The sequence below is a fragment of the Colobus angolensis genome, unplaced genomic scaffold (assembly GCF_000951035.1).
Source record: "Colobus angolensis palliatus isolate OR3802 unplaced genomic scaffold, Cang.pa_1.0 Scaffold8, whole genome shotgun sequence".
NCBI lineage: Eukaryota > Metazoa > Chordata > Mammalia > Primates > Cercopithecidae > Colobus > Colobus angolensis.
In genome coordinates this window covers 8,873,059-8,894,957 of record NW_012121820.1, presented here as the reverse complement: position 1 = coordinate 8,894,957, position 21,899 = coordinate 8,873,059, and the positions used below count along the sequence as shown (strand labels likewise).

General features: G+C 47.5%; 1 protein-coding gene across 3 annotated transcripts in view; it reads right to left on the bottom strand.

The window, feature by feature from the left end:
* The window catches only part of RIMS4 (regulating synaptic membrane exocytosis 4), a 57,549-nt gene that overhangs the window by 12,730 nt on the left and 22,920 nt on the right, over positions 1 to 21,899 (bottom strand). For 2 of the 3 annotated variants that reach the window (XM_011928981.1, XM_011928979.1), the window contains one exon: positions 7,095 to 7,233. In XM_011928981.1, coding sequence (XP_011784371.1) covers positions 7,095 to 7,233 — 139 coding nt within the window. The remainder of the gene's footprint in view (positions 1 to 7,094; positions 7,234 to 21,899) is intronic. The other variant, XM_011928980.1, reaches the window with a different exon arrangement.

Genomic DNA, 21,899 nt, shown 5'->3' with positions numbered 1-21,899 from the left:
ATCCATCCATCCATCCGTCCATCCATTTATCCATCCATCCATCTATCCATCCTCCCACAAACTCACCAAACCTACAATATAGTCAATTCTGCTGTAACATGAAATATACATTTCTAAAAATTACTGTGCAATGCAAAATCCTGCTATAAAAATCACAGAGCTTATGGGAAAATGGGGTCAGTGTCACATCAAAAAAAGAAAAAGGCAGGAATGCAGTAAAAATGACAGTATGGTTTTATATATGTTAAATGCTTTAGAAATGCATAAATACTACAATAAAAATGGCACATGACCTTGAAAACAACCTGCAGTTTGCTTGTGGAAGGGGGTGTCAGAAGAGGTGCAGCCTGTGAGTGATTCTGAGGCAGTGAGAGAAAAACTGAAGTCAATGGAAAGTTGTACCACCAAGTGTGGACGGGTGTGGCTTATAATAGTAAACTGAGGGCACCGTGGATGTCTGAGCCACATGCGTTTTGTGTATTCTTATGTGGGTGCAGTTTTCTTCATTCACCCAGTGTTCCTCGTGGATGAAATTGTACCTGAACAAATGCAAAATTTATGTTATGCTCAAATTGTTCCCTAATACTTGAATCATGTTGGAACAAATTCTCGTTTTCAAAACAAGCACTGTAGCAGAATTGCCCTGTGCCAGGATATACCACATCACACAATGCTGACTCCGACTTCTCAAGAATTCAAGATATTTCCAAGCCTGACCACCTCTACGAGACAGTGTGTGGCTCATGGGGGCAAAGCCAAGGATTTTTTTATTTGTCAAAAATTTGTCATGAGTCAAGCACTGATGGTACTATTTATCAATGTTGATCCATTTAATCCTCTTAACAACTCTATAAAAGCTAGGTACTTGTAATTAATACCCATTTTACAAAAAGGGAAACTGAGGCACAGAATTGTTAAGTAATTGAACCAGAATCACTCTGCTAGGAGTGGAAGACCTAGGACCTAAACCTGGAGAGTCTGGCTCCAGAATTCATCCTCTTAAGCACTACGTTATACTGTCTCTATTTGTCTTGAGGGGACCTCAGCCTTGCCCAGAGCAGAGCACAGGGATTTGCAGGCCAAGCTATGGGGTCAGGCAGGCCTGGAACTGAATCCTGACTCCACCACTCACTAGTCGTGGAGGCACATTCTTCACTTCTCAGAGCCTTGGTTTCCTTCCCAGTAAAACAGGAATAAAGAACAATAGGATAATCCCAGTGCTATTGTAAGTATTAAATGAGATAAACGCCTTAGAACAGAGTCTGGCACAGTCAAGTGCTCAAGAAATACTAGCGCTTATAAAACAAAACAAAACAAATCCCTGTCTCCTAGCCACAGCTGCATCCAGTTCTGCTTTGTCCTTTGGGCATGAGGATGCTGCTAAATAGTAGAAGTGGGGAAGAAAAGGGGTTCTGACCACTCACCCAGACTCTTGAGCCTTTGGTGATCAGGAAACAGCCTTGACAGGACCAAGACCCTGAGCCCGGGGGCAGTGGCCCTGCCATCGGCTCATACTCTGCTTCCCTGGGCTGTGGACACAGTGACCCAGACACTCAGAGACCCGGATGCTGATGACCCAGACATCTCAGGACAACAAAGAGCAGAAGGAAGAAGCAGGTGGGCGCTGGGAGCCAGCCTGGAGTGCTTCTGGGTCAACAGAGAGGATGCCAAGGCCCTGGATTCTGTGTGCTGAAGGGGTGGGAAGGAGTGGAATGTATGCATGCTTCTGCTCACACACACCCACCCATTGTTCATCAGAATGTGCAGAGCACCGACTGGGCCAGCTAGACAGGCACTGAACTCAGCGTCTAGTGGGACAGACAGACACACATGTGACAATTAAGATAGAGAGTGTAGGACACTGTGGTGGGGGAGGGACAGGGGACTGTGAGGGCTGCTGATACAGGCAGAAGAAAGGTAGGCCCTACCCGTTCCATTCCACTTCTGCCCACGCCCAGGACAGACATTGCTAATCAACCTCAGCTCTCCTGCCAAGCCTGGACTTGGCTCCAGAATCCTTCTCAACACAGCACTCCAGGGAACCACTATCAATTGCTGGTGTTGGCACATGAGATACAGCCTTTGTGCCAGTTCTCAGCTGAGGTCTGGAGAAGGAATGAGTCAGAGGGTGAAGAGGGAGCAGGGGTAGAGAAGGAAGTGCCAGGTAGAAGGCGCAATGGATGCAAAGACCTGGAGGTGAGAAAAGTGAAGGGTAAAGGTTCAGGGAGGTGGAGTCCCCACACGGTTGGGGACTAAGAGAGGCTGGGAAAGGTCAGAAGAATAAGTGCTGGGTGACAAACTGTGATGTCCAGACAAAAAAGGAGACCTGCAGGTGTCCAGGCAAGAGCAATGTATGGCCTTGACCAGGAGATGGAGATGGGGAGGAATGGATGGATTCAAGAGATCATTAAGAGTAAAATGGCACAGCATGATTATGGATTGGGAATGGATTATGGATTGGAGAGAGAGAGCTGTCTGCGAGAACCCCAGATTTCTGGTTTGGGCAGCTGGTCAGATGGTAGCCCTATGCACCCACACAGTGTAGCAGGCTCTGCTGGGCCATGCCCTCACCCCTTATTATGTCAGTGCTTGCTGACTTCTAACCACCAGCATCTGCATGTCTTTGCCCAGGCTTCTCTGGCCCCTGAAGAGCTTCTCTAGCCTCTAGAGCCTATTTTGCCACAGGAAGAGCCAGAGAGTTAACAGGGAGCAGCCGCTGCTCAGTAACTGGTTAAGAGCTGGAATGTAAATACCTCAGCTCCCTCGCCTCTTGAGGAGATAGCTCCCAGATGCATGTTCCACACGGGTTCCCAGAGTTCCCCATCAGGATTGGCTCTGGTTGCCCCCTGGGAAAGCTGGCTTCTTATGCTTTATTGGGTGCATCACCTCTCTCCCACATGCTCCTCTGCTCTTATTTTCTAGAATCACCTCCCACGTGAATCACTTGCACTTGAACCCATGTCTCAGGTCTGGTTCTGGGAAAACCCAAACTAGAACACACAGTCAACAGGGAGTATCTCAGGATTAGGGCAGGTGGGGAGTATGGTATGTCTGGAAGGTTTTGTTCTCATGGCCCCATCTCAGGGGGCTTGAGCTCCAGCTCCTGCCCTTTTCCTAGGTGAGATGGGCCTGGCATGGTGGCATGGCTGGTTGACTCTCCATCCTTAACCCACAAAGCTCCAATTTTTGATCAGGCAGAAACAGGCTCAAAGAAAGAAAGCCCTTCCCCAGCCCCAGGGGATCAACCATGGCTGGCCCATCATAAGGCCTATAGTGTGGAAAGAGAGAGGGGTTCTGGGTCCTTGATGGCATCCTTGAACTACCAAACCATCCTGGAAGCCTCTACTTCCAGAAACCTTGATAAATGCAACCATTAAATGAGAAAAAGAGTTGAGTGTAAACGTTAAGGGCAGATACCCAATGCTCGGATTTGAATCCTGGCTCAGCCACTGACTGGCTGTGTGACCTTGGGCAACTTATTTACCCTCTCTGAGTTTCCATTTCCTCATCTGTAAAATGGGAATATTAACAGTCCCATTGTCAGGTTGTGAGAATTAAATGAGTCAGTATAAGTAAAAGCACAGCACAGTATCCGCACATAGCAAGTGTTCTCTGCAAGAGTTAGCTATGGCCATTATTACCATTAAGCCAGGGCTTCTCTACTTTAATGCGCATACAAACCACCTGGGGGTCTCATTAAAATACAGATTTGGATTCAGTGGGTCTGGGGTAGAGCCTGAGATTCTGCATATTTAACAAGCTCCCATGCCAGTGTTGCTGGGCTATGGACCACACTTTGAATAGCAAGGGCTGAAGCCATTGTCCACTGGTATTACATAACCCGAGACTCAAGGCATCCTCACTGGCAGAGCGGCCCAACCCACAGGCCCCCCTTCCCCATCCCTGACACCTGGGAACACAGCATTTCCCAAGTTTTCTATACCTGTCCTTTGCAGCTCTCCTCACACTGCTAGTTGCTTAGTCAGTGCCCAAGAGTGGAAGCTCATGGACGACAGGGTGTCTGAGGTGCCCGACCCAACTGCCTGGCACATTCTAAGTGCTCAATCACATCTGCTGAAATGAAAATCCATGTGGGAGCACTCCTGTGCCCACCTGCAGGAATACATATGCCTGGCGATCCAGCACAGTCAGACAGACCCCGTGGTGCCAGGGGCTGCAGCCTTGCAGGGGCTGCTCAAGTGAGGCTGGCTCCCTGTAAACCTCAGCTGGGCTGGCAGAAGCCCAAGGGGTGGGGAGAGGGGAGAACAATCCCTTCCTGTTTCAGAGCCTGGCATTTGGGCCCAACCAGTGCCCCAAATGCCTGTAGAACAAGGAGGCTGACCACAGCTCAATGTCCCCACCCATTCCTTCTGTGTCCCTACCTTGCCCAGGTGTTGGGCAGGTGGCAGCGCTGGGCCTGGCTGGGATCCACCAACACTCAGCCCCTCTCAGGAGGCCGAGACTGTCCCCTGCTGCTGGACCCGTCACCCTCCAACCCACCTGATACCTCCACAGTTGGGCTCAGAACACCCACCTCAACCCTTTTAGTTATCGTAATCATCACAGTCAACACTTACTCAGTGCTTACTCTGTGCTAAGCACTTTATAGACACAATTGTATTTGGGGTGGCTCACTATATCTGTTACAATGCAACTGACCAAAATAGGAAAATAGCCAACAAACAGTGGCTTAATTAACAACCAACAATAATAGATAACAATTACAGTGCCGGTCACTGTGCTAAGTTCTTTTACATGTATTAACACATTGAACCCTCACAACTCTGTAAGTGTCTGCACTGTTACTGTCCCCTTTCTACAGATGAAGAAACTAGACTCAGAGAGGTGAAGTAACTTCCCCCAAAGCCACACAGCTACTAAGAAGCTGAAATGAACCACACACCAGGGCAGTCTCATTCTTGAGTCCTAGCTTTGAACCTGTCTGTCATGTAATTAGACTCTCTGGTCCCTTAAAGCCCATTACAGCAAACAGTAACAAGAGCCATGTTCCAAACACCTGTCACCTGCAGGCATCACCTCGTTTCTTCCTCACAACACACTCTGATAATGCTCCCCTTGGTCATGTGGCCTTTCTGAGCCTTCACCTCCTCTTCTATAAAATGGAAATGCAGGTTTGACTTCTCTGCTGCTGCTCACTGCAGCACACTGCCCTTCCCATAATCTAGGCCTCCAGACCTGCCTGTGAGGCTGACAGATGTTTACTGGCCTCCTCAAACATTAGGGAGGCCCACTGATGAGCCAAGCCCACCCAGGGGCATGAGTGGCAGAGCCAGGATGAGAACCTGAGCTTTCTGACTCCCTGCGACTCACACCTGTCAGCAGGGCCCCACTGCTCCCCAGATGCTGAGAATATCTTCCTCCAAGTTCTGCTGCCTTGCCATGTTTCTCAGGTTAAAGAAAACACTGGCTCCCTTCCTCCTCCTCCTCCTCTCCCTTCCGCTGTCCTCCTCCTGTTCTCACCCACGGGAAAGTCTCGCTAGGAGGTGGGTGGAACAGCAGCATCTGCTCAGGCAAGGCCATTCACGAGGCTGGAGATGCCCAGTTTAGGAGGGGCTGGGGGTGGGTGGGGAAGGCTTTTAGCCAGCAGGAGCCCCCAGCTGAGGGGCAGGGCCAGAATGAAGGGAAGCAAAAGGTGGAGGCCGAGCCCCAGCCCCACCTCTCAGTGGCCGTGTGTCTGTCCTTGCACAAGTCACTTAGCTGGTACTGTTCAAAAGAATTTTCTATGTATGATGATGGAAATGTTCTATTTTCTACACCACCCAATATGGTTGTCACTAGCCACAAGTTGCTAGCGAGCACTTGAAATATGGCTAGTGCAACAGAAGAACAGAAAATTTCATCTTATTTAATTAGCCACATGCGTCTAGTGGCTACTTTTCTGGACAGTTGTGGCATTTAATTTTTCTAAGCCTCAGTCTTCCCATGTGCACAAGAATCATGATATCCCACCCCACTTCCCTGACTTTAGAGGATAGCTAGGACCATGAAGCGATGCAGTGCTGGGAAATAACCCCTGGCTGGGAGTCAAGACTCCTGGGTTCCAGGCCTGGTAACATGCTTAGTGATGCAGAGTGAGCTCCTTAACCTCTCTGAGTGCCCTGGCCATTTATATGATAAGGAAGTCGCTTTGGATCAAAGTTTCTTTGACCTAGGGATCCACGGATGGTTTTCGGGGACTCTGATAACCCCTGTAGTTATGAGAAAAGCACGTTTGCAGGACTGTGTGTGGGAGAATGAGTGTGTACATGCACTGGGGGCTGTGTGTATTGGGGGAAACTGGGCCCGTGCTTTCCTGAAATTCTTAAAGAGTTCTGTGAAAATGAGAAACCCCAAGTCCAGGTGAGTTCCTCTAGGATAAAAGCTTTTTAACAGTGGCGTTCTCAGGCCACATTCCCAGAGACTAATTCAGCAGCTCGGATGTGGGGCCCTGTGAGCCGCACTGGTAACGTGTTCCCGTGATTCTGACATGAAGCCCACGGAGGGAAACGCTGGCAAGGAGCTAGCCGCACTACTGTCTAGTGAGCTGATGCTCAAGAAATGCTTTTATAAAGCAGTAGTGTATATATTTCAAAACCAACAGGATTTAGGAAACTAAAAAAGTAACGAGGAAATAATGATGATAATAAAACCCCTCTCTACCCCCTCCTTTATTTCTTAAGCAGCACGAATATACAGCACTTAGTGCCAAACACTGCCTTATGCTGTGTATAAATATTACCCCTGCATTATATGGATTATGAACGTCTAATCCTCATGACACCCCTATGAAACTGATGCCGTTAATCCCATTTTACAGATGAGGAAAGTGTGGCACAGAGACCTTGCCCAAGGTCACACAGCAGGAAAGGGGTGGAGCCAGGATTCAAATCCAAGCAGTGGGGCTCACTCTCCCTCGGGACTTTGCTGTTATTACACTGTCTCCCTTCTGAAGATGGGGGATGAACCTGGAGCCCTGAGCTGGCGCTTCCACAGCCTGGAGCTGCCCCAGGGCTCCCAGAGGGATTGCTCAGTCCCTCCCGTGCCCCAACACAAAAGAATGCAAGAGCCAGGAGGGCTGGTGGCCCCACACTTACTTGCCCTCCGAGCCATAGCTGTTCATGCTGTCCTCAATGGACTCGTGGCTGGCCTGGCGCAGCGTCCGGCTGGGCATCTCCACTGCCAGGCCCGTCTCCGTGCTCCTCTGGATGGCCCCCTTCAGCCTCCGGCTGTCTCCTGGGCAAAGCGGCCAAGAGAGATGGGGAGAGAGACACAGGTGGGAGGGCGACAGAGAGAAGAGTCATCTGGTTAGCAGTGTTTCAGCAGTTGGGGGCTATCCAGCTTCAGCCTCCATCCCCAGTCCATCAACCTCCATGGATCCCCGGCCTCACCAGTAACCACCCCACCAACAAACAGCATTGCATGAGTTTTGTTAAATGATGGATTCATTTACATGTGCTTTTTCTCCCCCTTGAATTCACTTCTCCCCTGAAACCTTCTCCAAATCATTTCTCTTCCTTCTCTTCAGCTACTATTTATTGAGCACCTACTACGTGTCCTACTGTGTCAAGTGCTTTGCATGGATTTTGACCAGGGTTTCTTAACCTCAGCACACTGGCTCTGTGGATGGCATACTGCTTTGCAGTGGGGGCTGCCCTGTGCATCACAGAATGTCTAACGGCATCCCTGGCCTTTGCCCACTAGATGCTAGTACCACCCCAACCCCACCCCGCTGCAGTCCAGTTGCAGCAATCAAAAATATCTCCAGACATTGCCAAATAGCCCCTAGGCAGCAAAAATCACCCTTGACTGAGGACTACTCGTTCTGAAATCAGATGGCATGAGTTCAAATCCTGGATATCTATCTCAGCGGCTGGGAGACTTTAGGCAAATTACTCAGCCTCTCTGTGCCTCTATTTGCACAACTGTCAAGTGGGAGAATAACAGGCTTTTATGAGGCTAAATGGCCCCCATCAGCAGCCCACTCCTTCCACTTTGTGGTCAAACATCATCTCATCTGAGATCTTTCTTGACCACTCCTGGCCCCTCCAAAACAGCAGCCTTCTCCCACCCCCTGCCCCTCTCTGCCCTGACTCCTGCTTTGGTTTTGCTAACGTTTATCACCCAAATGTATTAAACAATATTGGTGTTTTGGCCGCTTCCTCTGTTAAGACCATAATCTCCATGAGGACAGGGAACTTTGTTCACTCTTGAAGCCTCAGCACCAAGAACAGGGTCTAGACCGTTGTAGAGCTCAACTAATAGCTGTGGGATGGACCAATGTCTGCCTTGAGAGCAGCCTTAATCCTCACAACCAACCATAAGGTGGATGCTGCTGTTCACCCCCATCCAGTGCCCAAAACCGAGGGTACAGAGAAGTCAGGACTTGTCCACGCCTGTAGAGCTAGTAAGGCGGGGAGCCAGGACACAGCCCTGGGAGGGTCTCTGCTCCCTGCTCCATGGCCTAGTGATTCCAGGGACTGTGAGCTTGTTAGAGGTGGGGTAGATCATTAGTGGGATCTTTTTCATGGTCCCACAGAGTCCAGATGTGGGCTTATACCCAAGGGGATCCTTCAGTGCTCGCTGATTGACCCACTGGGGAAAAGCAGCCCCAATCACACCCAGTCATCCTGCTCCTACCAGAGGACAGGAGAGCTGGGCCTGCATACCAGGAGCAGGGCAAGGCCAGGACATCTCTCGCCGGTCTTCTCCTGGCCTCCCTCCTCCTCCCAGCTCCAGGATGGTCTCTCCTTCCTCCCTGACTCTAAGAATCACACGCACATGTACACACACACATGCATGCGTAGATACAAACACTGTGTTTCTCACAACGTGTAGCCTCATATTTCTGTCTCCCACACGTGTCTGTGTTATTGAGACACACAGACACCCACATTCAGAAAAACACACAGCAACACACACACACACATAGGAAGATGCATGCAAAGACAGTGTGTTAATGCAGGTCTGAGTGTGTTCCCAGCGGTCTCCACATGCCTGTCACTGTGTGTTTGAGGCTAAGTGGGTAAGTATATACACATCCTCCCTGGGTGTTTCTGAACACGTGGGAGAGCGTGTGTGCCCTTATATCGGTGTTTCTACTCCATTCCGTCATCTGTTCTTTCCCTAGCTTGCATCTGCAGCCTCCCTCCACCCTCCATCTCCACTGTTTCTGTATTTTTCTGTGTATAGCAGGTACAGTGACACAGAGAAAGACAGAACAACTCACATGCACATTCAGAAACACAGACTCAGACAGAGACATCCCTGTACACACACACACACACACACACACACACAGAGAGCACTGTACATATGTCCCTGTCAGATGTGCAGGAACAAACACCCCCCAGCCCCACACTAGGGATACAGACCCATGACTGGGTACCTTGCAGGCAGGCAGCACACACCTGCCCCGGCTCCCTCCCTCTGCTGAGCCCTGTTCGGGTCCCCCCACCCTGGTTCCATCTCCACCTACCTGGGTCTGACACATTTCTCCCGGAAGAGGGAGGAAAAGAGCATGACAAACAACTCAGTCCCCCAGAGCTGTGCCTTGCATCTGCGTGGAACCCTACAGCCCTGAAAGCAGTTCCCAACTAGGCCCCTAGGATCTGCCTCACAGCAGCCCTGGCTCCCCACACAGGTGAGCATGGTTTTGCAGTCAGAAGGCCCAGGTATGGAGACCTGGGGCAAGCTGGACGGCATCTTCCCCACGGAGCTGTTGAGAGGGTTACATGACAGACGTTTCCCACAGTGCTGGGCACAAAGTAGGTGCTGAACGTAAAAAGCCCAACCACTGCAGAGGAAGAAAGACCTTCCAATGTCCCCACACTTGCCCTTGCCAACTGTCTTGCTGATGCCCTTGTAAATGCATTTTTCCCTTGACACACCACCTTCCCCAAACTGGAGACCACGACTGGACCCAACCACAGCAATGTCCACTGTCCAACCTCCGCCACCTACCCCTTCTGTGGGTCCTCTCTTGCTAACTGGGCCATGGTCCCCAAAGTGACTGTTCCAATGCTTTCTCAACTACCCCCACCAAGATCCACCCATCTCAGGCGGCTGAGATGTGTTCCCCTTGTTCTGCTCTTCCTCACTTCCAAATGTCACCGTGATCCTTAATAGCGAGTGTCAACTTGATTGGGTTGAAGGATACAGAGTATCATTCCTGGGTGGGTCTGTGAAGATGGTGCCAAATGAGATTAACATTTGAGTCAGTAGACTGGGAAAGGCAGACCCGCCCTCAATCTGGGTGGGCATCATCTAATCAGCTGCCAGCGTGGCCAGAATAAAAGCAGGCAGAACGTGGATCTCGTTTCAGGGTCTGGTTTGGGGACACCTGACCTTAGATAGGCTGGCACCCTAAGCCAGTCAAAGTTCAAAAATCTTCACATAGGTGGGCTCCCGCATCATAACTGTACCTCTACCCATTTACACCCAACCAGAACATTGGGAAGGAAATTTATTTCTCTTTTGTATGCTTCTATGTCATTTGAATTTTTATAATTAATGTATTAATTCTATAACGCAAATGAAGGTAAATACAAACAAATTCATAAATAAATCAGTTTCAATCATGCCACCATCTTATTTAAAACCTTAGCCAGGCACGGTGGCTCATGCCTGTAATCCCAGCACTTTGGGAGACCCAGGCAGGTGGATCACTTGAGCCCAGGCATTTCAGACCAGTCTGGACAACATAGTGAAACTCCACTTCTACAAAAAAAACACAAAAATTAGCCGGGCATGGTGGTGGGCACCTGTAGCAGAGGTAGGAGGATTGCTTGAGCTTGGGAGGTTGAGGCTGGTTGCACTCCAGCCTGGGTGGCAGAGTGAAATCCTATCTCAAAAAAAAAAAAAAAAAAAACCCAAAAACCAAAACCAAAACAAATACCTTAGAATGTTTCTTCACTGCCTGCTGAATTAGGTTCAGTTTTTGCACCCAGGCACCCCAGACTCTCCATTTTCTGACTCCCTCTCTATCAGCTACTGGTCTTCCTCCCAGTCTCTGTATCCTAGCCCAGCCAGACACCTCAGTGCTCCATCCTGAGAAATACTGTACATTCTCAATAACTTCCCCATTCTGGTTCTCACTCCTTTCCTTTCCTCCCTTCCTCATCTTCCTATCAAATTTCTAACCATCCTCCATAGTTTAGCTTTAAATAACACCTATAATTTATCAGGCACTCTGTACTTCAGTTTCTTCATCATATAATAGGGATAAAAGCACCAGAATCTCAGAGCTATGTAAGCACTAAATGTTAACAAGCAAGCAATGTAAAAATGTAATAACATTTAACCTAACATTTAACCCTCAGGATGGCCTGGGTAGGCTGGGACACACGGTCAGCCCTCAACAAAGTTGACTATTATTGATATGGTTATTACCATTTTGCTAGATGCCATGCCAAGTGTTTCACAAAGGTATCATCCCACTTAATTCTCACAATAAACCATGAGATAGCTACTGTCCCCCTCTACAGAGAAAGAAAACGAGGATCGAGAAGGTTAAGTAACTTTCCCAAGGACATGCATGAGTACTAATGGTGGAGCTGGACTTCAACTCCAGGCTATTCTGGCTCCAAAGCCATGTTTTAAATGCACCCTAAAGTAAACTCATCAAGCTCCACACCAGAACTCTAACGTCATGTCTTCCACAAAGACGTCTCTCATCAGACTCCTTGAGTCTTAGGGGCATTTCAATCTTCACTTCTCTTGGGGTAACTATTCCACGGCACCTTGAAACACAGTTCTCATCCATCTAGTCGATGTCTGTGTTTACAGCATGAGCTCATTCGTCATTTACTTCCATTCAGCACCAGGGATAGCGCCCACACTGCCCATCCCCACTGAAAGTGTGTTAAATTGAATTGGCTTTAGGATGTGTCCCCAAGAAAAATGTAAATTCTCCCTGGTAAAGAAAACAAGTAGATCTCACTCTGCTGTTTATACTTGAATATGAATGTGTCTAATGTGCGTTCTCCCAAAAGCAAGTATTCATAAGGAACAGGATAATAAAACGATGATAAATTATGAAAACAGATTCTATTGTTTTTAGCATTTACCCTGTACCATGTACAAATTATATATACATATATAATTTAACCCCACCATAACTCTGAAAGACAAGTATTATTATCCTAATTTTACAACAAGGAAACAGGCTCAGAGCAGTTCAGCAACTTGTCCAAGGTTATACCAGGTAAGACAGAGCTAGGCTTGAAACCAGGTCTGTGTGAAAACAGCTCATCATATTCTCTTAACCATGAGACCTCAGGGATGTGGTAGGGGGAGGCAGAAGGAGAGAACTCAACCAGTCCCCATTCTGACATTTTATTGAAGATGGACATTATCAGCTTTGACTTCCAGATGAGAAGCCCCAAGCTGAGAGAGGCTCCATGACCTGTTCCAGGTCCCCAGGCTCTAAAATCACTAACCACATCCTGGTCAGTGTGTGTCCACTCCGAGTCCATAGAGCAGCCTGTGAAATTCCCCCAGACACAAGAGCTCTGGGTGACTGGGCTATTTTAAACCAGGATGCAAAAGGCACCAAGGCCCCTGGCTCACTGCTTCCCCTTCCCACAGCAACTACTCTTCCTGTCTCTCTGAGATAAATACCCTGGAGGCTGCTGCCTCTTCTTCCTCCATGGTCAACCTCTCCCTGGCCTAGTTATTCCCAGTGACTTGGGCCTCATATGCCTCCCTTGTCCAGGTCTTGAAGTCCGTCTGAAAATCAAGGGCTGAGAACCATCTGCAGGTACTCAGGCCTCCACGGCACTGATGTTGCCTCTGGTTGTGTCTCCAAGGATGGGAGGAGGAAGCACAACCCTGATTACTTCTGTGAGGGCCCTAACCTTCCCCTTCTTCTCCCTGGAAGCTGCCCTCCCTTAAAATAAGAGATGGTTTCATATGGAGGGAACTTAGGGATCACCCAGATCAATACCTTTATTGTACAGAGGGCAACTGAGGCCCAAAGAAGGGCAGGAGTCAAAGGCCATGTTGATATTAGAATTCAGGCTGGGGACAGTGGCTCATGGTTGCAATCCCAACACTTTGAGAGGCCAAGATGGGAGGATTGCTTGAGCCCAGGAGTTCAAGACCAGCCTGGGCAGTATAGTGAGACCCTGCCTGTACAAAAAATTTAAAAATTACTAGCCCACACTGTAGTCCCAGCTACTCAGGAAGCTGTGGTGGGAGAATTGCTTGAGCCCAGGAGTTTGAGGCTGCAGTGAGCTATGATCACGTTGCTGCACTCCAGCCTGGGTGACAGAGACCCTGTTTCAGGAAAAAAAATTCAGGTCTCCTAACTGCTAACCTCCCTGCTCCGTTTCAGTTGACAGCCTTTCACTATTTCTAGAGCATCTTCAGGAGGCAGCATGGCCTAATGGTTAAAAGCATAGACAATGGAGCCTGAATGCCTGGGTTGTAAACCTGGACCCAGTCACTCTACTAGTTGTGTGATCTTGATAAAGTTACTCAACCTCTCTGTGGCTCAGTTTCCTCCTCTATGCTAACTGGTGTCCACACCACCAGAGTGTCCTCTTCGGCCAGTTTCTTCTCTACTCAGCGGCCCACCTGAGCTTCCCAAACCTCAATCGTGAACACACCATCCCTATGATTAAAATCCTTCAATGGCACCCCATTGCTTGCAGAATAAATTCCAATTTAACACACACTGTCTTTCTGACATGGTCCCAATTTACATTTCCAGCCTCAATTTTTCCCTTTTCCCTAGTGTCCTCTACATTCTATTCACGCTGAATAATTCCAAATCTTCCATGTGACCAGCTGCCCCTCCAATTTCTTACCCATCATCCTGCATACAAGTCTCAGCATTCTCTTCTTCTCTTCTGGAGAAAGGTGCTTTTTAAAACAACTGTTTGTTGCAGGATAATACACATAAAGACAACTGCACAATTATATATCACACAGTTGTAAGTGTATATCCTGATGACCATTACAAAGTTCTATGAAACCAGCACCCAGATCAAGAAGCAAAACACTACCAGTGCCCTACAGAAGGCCCACATGCCACTCCCAGTTACTTTCCACCACAAGTAGCATTATCCTAACTTCTAACAGCACAGACTGGTTTTGCCTATTTTGCAGTTTTCACTACATAAAATCACCTAGTGTATATTCTTTAGCATCTGGCTTCTTTTACCCAAAATGACATTTGTGGGGTTCATCCATGTTGATTGTTTCATTGTAGTTCATTCATTCTCAAAACTTATTGTAGTACATTGTGTGAATATATCAAAATGATTTTCATTCATTCTATTGCTGATGAGCATCTGGGTGGGTAACCTCCAGTAATGGGATATTATAAATAGCTCTGCCAAAACATTCTTGTATGTGTCTTTTGGTGACCATTTCTGTGCAGTTCTTCAGGGCACATACCTAGGAGTGCAACTGCTGGGTTACAGGATATGCATTTGAAATGCCTTTTAGGTGGGTTAACCACAGTGTGGACTGGAAAGGTTAACACGTTAGACTATCATTCAGCAGGAAGCAATGTTCTGAAGAAGTGAGGTTAAAAATTGGAATGTTTTGAGGAAAACGATGGTGGAAAGACTGTTGATTTACTGTATATCTGGCTCACATTTATATTCCCCAAATGTAATCTTTGTTAAGAGAATGTGTATAAAGGGCAAACAGCACCCAGAACAGGAGAGGAAGGAGGGGGAAAGGCCTGGAATACAGCTGGCATTCAATAAATGCTGGCTATTATTATTAACCTCTCTAAAGGCCAATGGTCAACTGCTCACTGATACCACCTCTAGTAAATTCGTTATTTCATCGATTCTAAGACAACATTTTTTCAAGATGTGAATGGCAACCGATGGCATGTGAGAGTTAGATTCTGACATGTTTTAGCTTCCTTGGTGGTATATAAAGTTGTGACTTGCAACTGAAGGCCTCTAAAATGCAATTAAATCCACAGCAAAGAACTAGTGTGTGCAGGAACTGTCCGTGGTGCTGACTGAACAGAGCGGACTGGGCCTGCCTAGGGCGAAGGTGGGGCTCACAAGGGAGATTTTAGAACTACGAAGCATCCCTATCCTGTGGTTGTTTTTAAACTACAATTCCTTCCCACTGGCTTGCTGATGCCTGAAATCCCACCCTCAAAGAATCACCTTTCCACATAAAGACAGGAGCTTCCATTTATCGAGTTGAACCAGAGCCTATGAGAGGTGCTTACCATTCATCATTTGATGTAATCTTCACAACCACCAGTGAAGTAAGTATTGTGTTCATTTTCAGAAGGGAAAGTTGAAGCTCAGGGGTTAATGAACCTGCCCATAATTACAAAGCTGGCATGTGGGATGTGATCCTGGTTCAACGCAGACCAGAGTGCAATTTTTGCCCTTTAGGCTGCTCTACACTGGAGGGAGGGATGAGTGCCTCAGACCTTTTCCCAAGAGGATTTGAAGAGGAAAGAGGGAGAGATCATAAAGACACAGAGATGAAATGAGTGAAAGCAAGAGAGGCAAAAGGCACATGATAAGGATTTGAGAACCCTAGAGAGGGAGAGGAAAGATTTTGTGAGAATCAGCTGGGTAATAAATACGGAATGTGCTTTGTAACTCTAAAGAGTTATGCCCCTGGAAGGAAACATTACTCACACTTATCCAACAAAATATATATTTATTGAGCTCATTTCCTATGCCATGCTGTTCTTGGCTCTGGGGATTTGAATAAGATACAGTCTTTGACCTTAAGGAACTTACAGTGGGGAGGGGACATGAAACAGATAAGTAATTATCATTCAACAAACTCTTTACTAATTGCCTATTCAGGGCCAGATCCTGTGCTGTAGACTTATAACATAGATGAATTAAACCCAGACCTTGCTGAAACTCCCAGTCTACCAGAAGAGATAGGCAAGAAAAGGCGAAATTGTGCAATAATTACAAGGCAGCATAATGTAAGGGCAGAGATATACACAGAATATTACGGGAGCTGAGGAGAAGGGTAATTAATGCAGCACTGGAGTTAGAGGCACGGTGTGGGCTGTAAGCAGAATTGACTCAATGCTGAATTATACTTGATTGCAAATAAAATCAGAAGATTTCATTGTACATGGAAGCACTACTTTCCAGTACAACTGAAGGTTATATCGACAAATAAAAACATGTAGACAGAGTGAAGGGGAAAATGTGGAACCAAATGAAAACTGAAGACAAGAAGTTCCGGAAGCAGAGGAAATGCATTTGGGGTGGGGGAGTCCTGTGCTGAGCAGGGGTGGTCAGGGGAAAGTCATTTACTCTCCTCAAGCCAACGTGGAAAGACTTTCTAAAGAAGAGGCATTTCCGCGATCATCGGAAGGAAGACAACTCACAACCCCACAAAAAGCTGTTTTTCCTCAGGAAGCTATTTCCATCAGCATTTGGGACAAGCTAAACAAGCCTTGGAAGGAACTGGGTTGTGGGCAAAAGGTAGAGTCTATGGCCCCATATGGCACTGGGAAACTACACAATCCACACAGCATTCAAGACTTCCAGGATTTGCCCCAAACCTATACTACAAGTCTGCCATGATGCACATACCAGGTGTTCTATCCACACGGAATTACTCATCATTCACCAAATACAGCCCACGTACTTCCGTCTTCTTAGGAGAACAGGCTCTGGAGCCAGAAAAACTGAGTTTGGGACTTGAAGCGTGCCTCTGCCACTTTCTGAGTAAACTAAAGAAAGTTACTGAACCAATCTGAGCCTAAGTTCCCCTGCAAAACAGGAAAAATAATAGAACCCACTCCACCTATTGTTGTAAGGATTAAATGCATTACCAGGTTATGCTGCAATAACAATCCTTACTAGGTTATGCTGCAATAACAAGTTACCCCCAAATTTCAGTGGTTTACAGAACAAAGTTCTTGTTCATACTTAACATACTTTTTTTCTTTTTGGAGATGGACTTTTGCTCTGTGGCATATACTGGAGTACAGTGGCGCAACCTTGGCTCACTGCAACCTCTGTCTACCAGGTTCAAGTGATTCTCCTGCCTCAACCTCCCAAGTAGCTGGGGTTACATGCATGCACCACTATGCCTGGCTAATTTTTTTTCCCTTTTTGTATTTTTAGTAGAGATGGGGTTTCAGCATATCGGCCAGGTTGGTCTCAAACTCCTAACTTCAAATGGTCTGCCTGCCTCAGCCTCCCAAAGTGCTGGGATTACAGGCATGAGCCACCACGCCCAGTCATACTTAACATACTTTATGAGTTAGCTATGGCTCTATCCCACGAACTCTTCTGGGACCCAGGATGAAGGGGCCAGCCCTACCTGGGACAAGCTGGTCTCATGGCAGAGCAGTGATGGAACCATGAGGGAGTTCTTCCAGCTGCTGCACTTTTCTCTATGTGTATTTCAAAACTTTTAAAAGAAAAGGAAGGGAAAGAAATATGGCCTCTAACAGAGAGACAATGCCAAACGTGTAGGGGAGGCAGGGAAGCTCCATCCTCCCCACACACACTGGAAAGAAAACTCCTCAAGGCACCAAATGGTTTGTTCCAACAAGGTGGCATATTAGCCCATGATAGCACAGATCTATGTTAATTGTGAAATAAATCTCTCGTACCCCTTGTGGGACTGAACTCAATGACATAACATATGCACAATGACTATCACAGTAAGATACATGCACTAAGTAAATTGCAGCTACTATTATAAACAATACTCTGAGATAGAGAGTAGTGTCCCTGATTCTCAGAAACTCTCAGAAAACTGAGGCTCTGATAACTGAAGCAGTTTGCCCAAGGTCCCACAGCAAGTAAAGGTTGGACAGGAGGAATGCAAAACAAATCCACTCCGTCCAAACAAAGCTGAACACAAGTGCTCACAGTAGCATTAACTGTGACAGTCAAAAAGTGGACACAGCCTGAATGTCCATCCATGGATGAATGAACAAATTGTGGTATATCCATGCAATAAAGTATTATTCACCCATAAAAAGCATGCAGTACTGGGCCGGGCATGGTGGCTCACGCCAGTAATCCCAGCACTTTGAGACGCCAAGGTGGAAAGATCACCTGAGGTCGGGAGTTTGAGACCAGCCTGACCAATGTGGTGAAACATTGTCTCTACTAAAAATACAAAAATTATCTGGGCTGTGGTAGCATGTGTCTGTAATCCTAGCTACTCAGGAGGCTGAGGCAGGAGAATCACTTGAACCCAAGAGGCTGAGGTTGCAGTGAGCTGAGATGGCGCCACTGCATTCCAGCCTGGGTGACAGGGAGACTCTGTCTCAAAAAAAAAAAAAAAAAAAGAATGCATTACCTATACATGCTTCAACATATATGAACCTTGACATTATGCAAGCAAAAGAAGCTGGTCATAAAAGACCATCTCTTCTATGACTCTACTTATTTGAAATGTCCAAGACAGGTAAGTTCATAGAACTAGAAAGCAGACTAGTGGTTGCCAAGGACCAGAGGGAGGGGCAAATGGGATGTGACTGCTCACAGGTACAGGGGTGACAATAATATTCTACAATTGACTGTGGTGATGGTTGCACAACTCTGTGAATATATTAAACATTAAAACTCACTGAATTGTTCACTTTAAACTAGTAAACTATATGGTATGTGAATTATATCTCAATAAAGCTTATATACATCTCCTTCCACTTCATCTCATCTCCCAGGCTAGGCTGTTAACCCCTATTCTACACTGACCCCAAGAGGGTCAAGGAGCCCATAGTATGGCAAGGAGGCTCCCCCTGAGCCAGAAGCAGTGTGGAAAACCTGCTGCACAGGCCAGAGAAGGCCACGCTGTACAGTCTGGCCCCTCAGATGTCATCTTCAGATAACACATGTGAACATGTATCCCCACAAAGGCCCACGGATGAAAACATGCAGTGGATACATGGGGAGCAGGGATGTAGGGGATGGGGTGGGGTTGGAAATGAGGGAATTCCTTCCTCCCAGTCCCACCAGGGCAAGCCTCAGGCTCCCCACCACCACCTTCCTCAATCAACACATGACCAGCTTCCTCCAGAACCTGCAAGACCTAGAGCTAGCGAGGCTCAATTAAGACCACCTGAAACCACCCGGCACCAGCACTCACCACAGCAAACCCACTTTGGGCTAGCTATTCTCAGCACCGAGGCTGTAGTGATGTTGGGCTTAGGCAGCACATCCCCTGTTGCTCCAGCTTGGCTCATCCACGCCCCACAGCTACTTAAAATCCATCTCTCTCCAGGATAGCAGCTAACCTGGTGTCCACTAAGGTTTCCCAAGAACCTCCCACATACGTGCTTAATGCACGCTGGGTCTCCTACTCCTTGGATGAGCAGCGCTACCCTTTACCTTGAAGCAGTTTAAACAAACTCTTCCTTGATTTGGCCTCAGCAGAGTTGCACAGCAGCTGGGCCCCACCTTGGCTAAGGCACCTCCGTTGGTTGCTTTTCTCTCTCTCAAATGAGGGCAGGGACACTGGCTGGCACAAAGCAGGTCCTCCACAAGACACCAAAGTCTGAAGGAATTCCAGCTCATGGCTTCTCAACTTCAATGTGCAAATGGATCACACAGGAATCTTGTTAAAATGCAGATTCTAATTCAGCAGGTGTCAGGTGAGGCCTGAGATTCAGCATTTCTCACAACTCTTAGGTGAGGTCAGTGCTGCTGGTCTTTGGCCCACACATTGAGTAGCAAGATTCTAGCCCATTCCATTCATTCTTCTCTGATTTCTTTGCCTTCTTCATTGTTCAAGGAGCCTCTTGAAAATGGATAAAAGTTACTCTCTCTTAGAAAAGGACCTGCCAGCACATACACACAGTATGTTGCATAAAGTTTGGGAGCCTGCAGTCCCTGGGTTAAAAGCCATTCTTCTTCATCTTTTTTTCTTTTTTCTTTTTGAAGAGACAGGCTGTTACCCAGGCTGGAGTGCAGTGGCACAATCACAGCTCACTGCAGCCTTGCCTTCCCAGGCTCAAGTGATCCTCCCACCTCAGCCGGTACTACAGGTGTACACCACAATGCCTGGCTAATTATTTTTTGTAGAGACAGGGTCTCGCCACATTGCCCAAGCTGGTCTCCAACTCCTGGGCTCAAGGGATCCTCCTGCCCTGGCCTTCCAAAGAGCTCAGATTACAAGCATGAACTACCTACCATGCCTAGCCTAAAAGCCATTCTTTTGCATACACAAACCTGCAAACCTTAGTTCCTGTGGAAAAGAGGATGCAACAGGGGATAGAAAAAGAAAAAGCCTTGGCAGGGAGTCAGAACTCCTAGGTCTTGTCCCAGCTCCACTACTGACTTCCGGTGTGACATCAGACAACTTTCTGCTCCTCTCTTGAGCTTCAGTTTTCCCACCATGAGAGGAATGGACTAGAATGGGGATGATAAATAGGTTTTCTTTTTTTTTTTTTTGCCAACTCTGCTAGCTGTTGCCTGAAATACCCTGTGCTAAGAATTCTTAGACTGTGCCTGAACTTGGCAGAAAAGGATGCCATGATTGATTGGTGATGCCTGCCATGGTCCCAGGAAAGGGGGCCTTGATTGATTGGTGTTGTCTGCCAAGATCCCAGGCCTGCAGGGTGATGGGCTTCCTGCCAGATGTCCACCTACCCCAGAGAGCCCTTCCAGCTGTGACACTCCATACAGCTCATTCACAGTCATGCCAGACTGGGGAAAGAGAAGTCTGTGCCTGTCCTCAAGGGGGCAGGAAGGGATAATTCTTTAAGCTTCTGGCTTCTCAAACCTGCCACCCTACAGCCCCCTTTGAGAAGAGGTAGCAGCATCCCTGCTCAGTGGTAGAGGACAGCATGTCCTTGTGCTCCCATCCTTCCCTATTTTTAACTCCTAGGACAGCAGCTCAGGCAGAAGCTGAAGTATGGAAGGGCCACCCAGCCTCTGAGGGAGGGAACCACACCCCACCCTCATTCCCAAACTGCTCCATGGTTGGCCAAGTGAGAGCCGAGGCAAGGGACAGAAGGTTCCTCACCTCCCGTGTGAATCTCTCACAGCCCCATCCTATCCTTCCCCAGACAGGCCAGTCACCCCTCCTTGGTATACCCACAGACCTCTCTGCTAGTCCCTACCCTGCTGCACCCTGTATTTGTTCATTCATACACCCCATTTACATATATGTGCCAGCCTTCATACTAGTGCCGAGAACGCAGCATTGAACAAGACGGAATGGGGGTCCTCACCCACTGAGCTCTTCTAGTCTAGGGTGGAAGACAGACAGCAAACAGGACGGCAGCATAATTCTGTAGTTACAACTATAGTCTAAGTGCTTAGAAGAGAACTGTACCATGGTCACCCCACGTGCCTGTGCACGCCTCAAGAACTGGGATGTTCTCACTCATCTTTCTATCCCTGGAACCTAAGGCCTAACTTGGCAGAAAGGAGGGTTCAGAGATTATTTGTTGATTGAAAATATTACACAAGAGACATCATGTGAAGCTTGAGAGCCCTACAGAAGCCTGTCTCAGACTAGATGAGATTCATTCACTCATTCACTCATTCACTCACAAAGTAATTTTTTGAGCACTTTCTACATATCCAGCACTGTTCTAGGCACTGGACCTAGAGCAGGAAACAAAATAAGGAAAAACGAACTGTCCTCCTGAATCTCCATGCTAGGAGAGGCAAGCAAACATCAAGCCAGACAAATACAGAAAGATAGAGAGGATACTAGAAGGCAATGAGGGCGGGGATGAGTGTTTCTCTCTGAAACAGAGTGATCACAGAAAGCATTCCCAAAACAGGGAACAGAAACATAAAGGCCCATGGCAGGCATGTCTGGTATGTTCGAAGGAGACAACAGTGGCTCTAGCAGAGCAAGGTAGAGTGGTGTGAGATGAGGTTTGAGATGATAGGGCAGGAGGAGAGGGCAGACTGAAAAACTGACACACCTCACACCAAGCTGGCATATAATGGATGGAAGAGATG